General features: G+C 58.3%; 1 protein-coding gene across 1 annotated transcript in view; it reads right to left on the bottom strand.

Moving 5' to 3' along the window:
* Positions 1-1,612: 1,612 nt before the first annotated feature.
* The window catches only part of LOC104530085 (cleavage stimulation factor subunit 2), a gene marked incomplete at its 5' end in the record, with an annotated part of 5,931 nt that continues 5,582 nt past the window's right edge, over positions 1,613-1,961 (bottom strand). Inside the window, 2 exon segments of the mRNA XM_010174566.2 lie at positions 1,613-1,735; positions 1,880-1,961. The exon segment at positions 1,880-1,961 is cut by the window's right edge and continues 11 nt beyond it. Coding sequence (XP_010172868.2) covers positions 1,613-1,735; positions 1,880-1,961 — 205 coding nt within the window.

The following is a 1,961-nucleotide window of genomic DNA, read 5'->3' as shown; positions in this document are numbered from 1 at the left end:
TGCAGCCCACCCCAGGTGAGAGCCAGGCAGGGGGTTTGTGGTGCTGGAACTGGGAGGCACCCCCTCCTCCCTGGCACCCAGTGCTTCGGGAGGGGTGTCCTCATCCCCCACAGATTGCAGGGACCCCAAAAAGCCTGAGCCACCCGCCCAGTGCTGATGTCCCCGTGCTGTGTGCAGGTCGGTGGTTGGCGTGTTCCTCTGTGGGCCAGGGGCCTTGGCAAAGAGCTTGCAGAAGTCTTGCCACCAACACTCCAGCCTGGACCCCAGGAAGGTCAAATTCTACTTCAATAAGGAGAACTTCTAAATGGCAGCCAGGCTGGGACCCCAGCCAGAGATAAGCATCTGCTGAAGAGCGCATGCACTGAAGCCAGGCCAGACCTGGCAAGGTGCTCCTTCTCCATGAGAAACTCCAGGTTCCAAGACTGCTCCTTTACAAAGGGGTCCTCATGGCGGGGGGGGGGGGGTGCTCCTTTACAAAGGGGTCCTCATGGCGGGGGGTGGGCCTGCAGCTCCACACAGTCCCCATCGAGAAGCCAGAGGCACATGCTGCGATGATGCTGCTGGAGCAGCGGGAGCGCCCAGCGGGCTGGGTGGAACCACAGGATGGGGACAGGGACAAGAGAGGGGCACACCGAGCAGGCACTGGGGGCCACACAGGCCCCTCTGGGTTTAAACAATCCTTTGCATAAAAGGGTAAATTAAACGTGCTTTTCTTTGCTATAAAAGCCTCCGTGGTGACTCAGTCTGTGCAGGTGTGGAGGGAGCCCACTTTGTCCCCTCGTAGGGCTGCAATACACCAAGAGCTGGTTCGTAGCAAACCCCCGGGGTGCAGGGTAAGGCACGTCCCCTCTGCGGGGACTTGCTGCACCACCCAGAGCAGCCCACACTCCCCTCCAGGCACACACACCTACTTCAAACACGGCTCGTGCTAAAACAAAACACTCTGCTCAAGCATATGCAAAGAAGAGGGGGAAAAACCACCCTCCTGGAGCAGGTCGGCGTGGTAAGTGATACAGCAATTGGATACAGAGTCCTTCCTGCCTGGTCAGCAGGGACAGAAAACCGAGCCCCCTGTCCTGCCCTTCCCTTAGAGCCCCGTGAACGGCACGTAAGAGATCCCATGAGAAGTTCTTGCCCTGATGCTGGGGAGATGGGAGGACAGTGAGTGGTTTGGAGTAGCCTGGAGCCAGGCCAGACCGCTCCCAGAACCCAACAGTCCCACTCTGGTCTCCACAAGAGACCAAACAAGGCAGCTGGAGACAGGGCTTTATTCAAACCCTCCTCCCACTTTATTTCAAACATCATAAAATATACACACAGAAAAAAAGGATGAATGGGAAGGGAGAACATTAAGGGGGGAGGAGTAACCTCTCCCAAAATGCAGCATCAGCTCAGACAGGAACGGGAAGCAGCCACCATGGAGCATCACCGCTGTCCAAGCAGACGGCATCTCCATCTCCACCACGCACCTGCCAGGCCTGTGAGAAGGAAAGGGAGGAGAGTGAGCCCCAGCACGGAGATGAGAAGCAGGGTAGAGCCCCATCCGGAGCAGCTCTCCGATTTACTGAAGGGGAGCAGGCACAGGTCGAGGTCAGGTGAGGAACGTCACCTGTCAGGGTGCGCCCGTGGACTTCTGGATTTGCTCCTTTAGAATAAGGATGCTCTGCCGCTGCTCCGGGGGCAGCATGGCGATCTGATCCGCCGTCAGCTGCAGAACCTGCATGATCAGGGCTGCCTGTGGGGAGAGGGGGGAATCAGAGACGTGCCCTGCCAGAGCAGCCACGGGTCACCAGAGCCAGGAAGGGGCTGTCTCTGCCACAGTAAGGCATGAAGGACATACTGCTCACAGTGTCTCACCCATTCCTTTTTGTCCTCTCACCTTCTCATGATCCTGGGGGGTGACCTGGCTCTGTCCAGGGCTAAAGCCTCCGGGCTGACCAGCTCCTTGGACCCCTGCCCCA

This window comes from Antrostomus carolinensis, unplaced genomic scaffold (genome assembly GCF_000700745.2).
Source record: "Antrostomus carolinensis isolate BGI_N321 unplaced genomic scaffold, ASM70074v2 scaffold30058, whole genome shotgun sequence".
Classification (NCBI taxonomy): Eukaryota; Metazoa; Chordata; class Aves; order Caprimulgiformes; family Caprimulgidae; genus Antrostomus; species Antrostomus carolinensis.
This window is presented reverse-complemented; position numbering and strand designations above follow the sequence as displayed.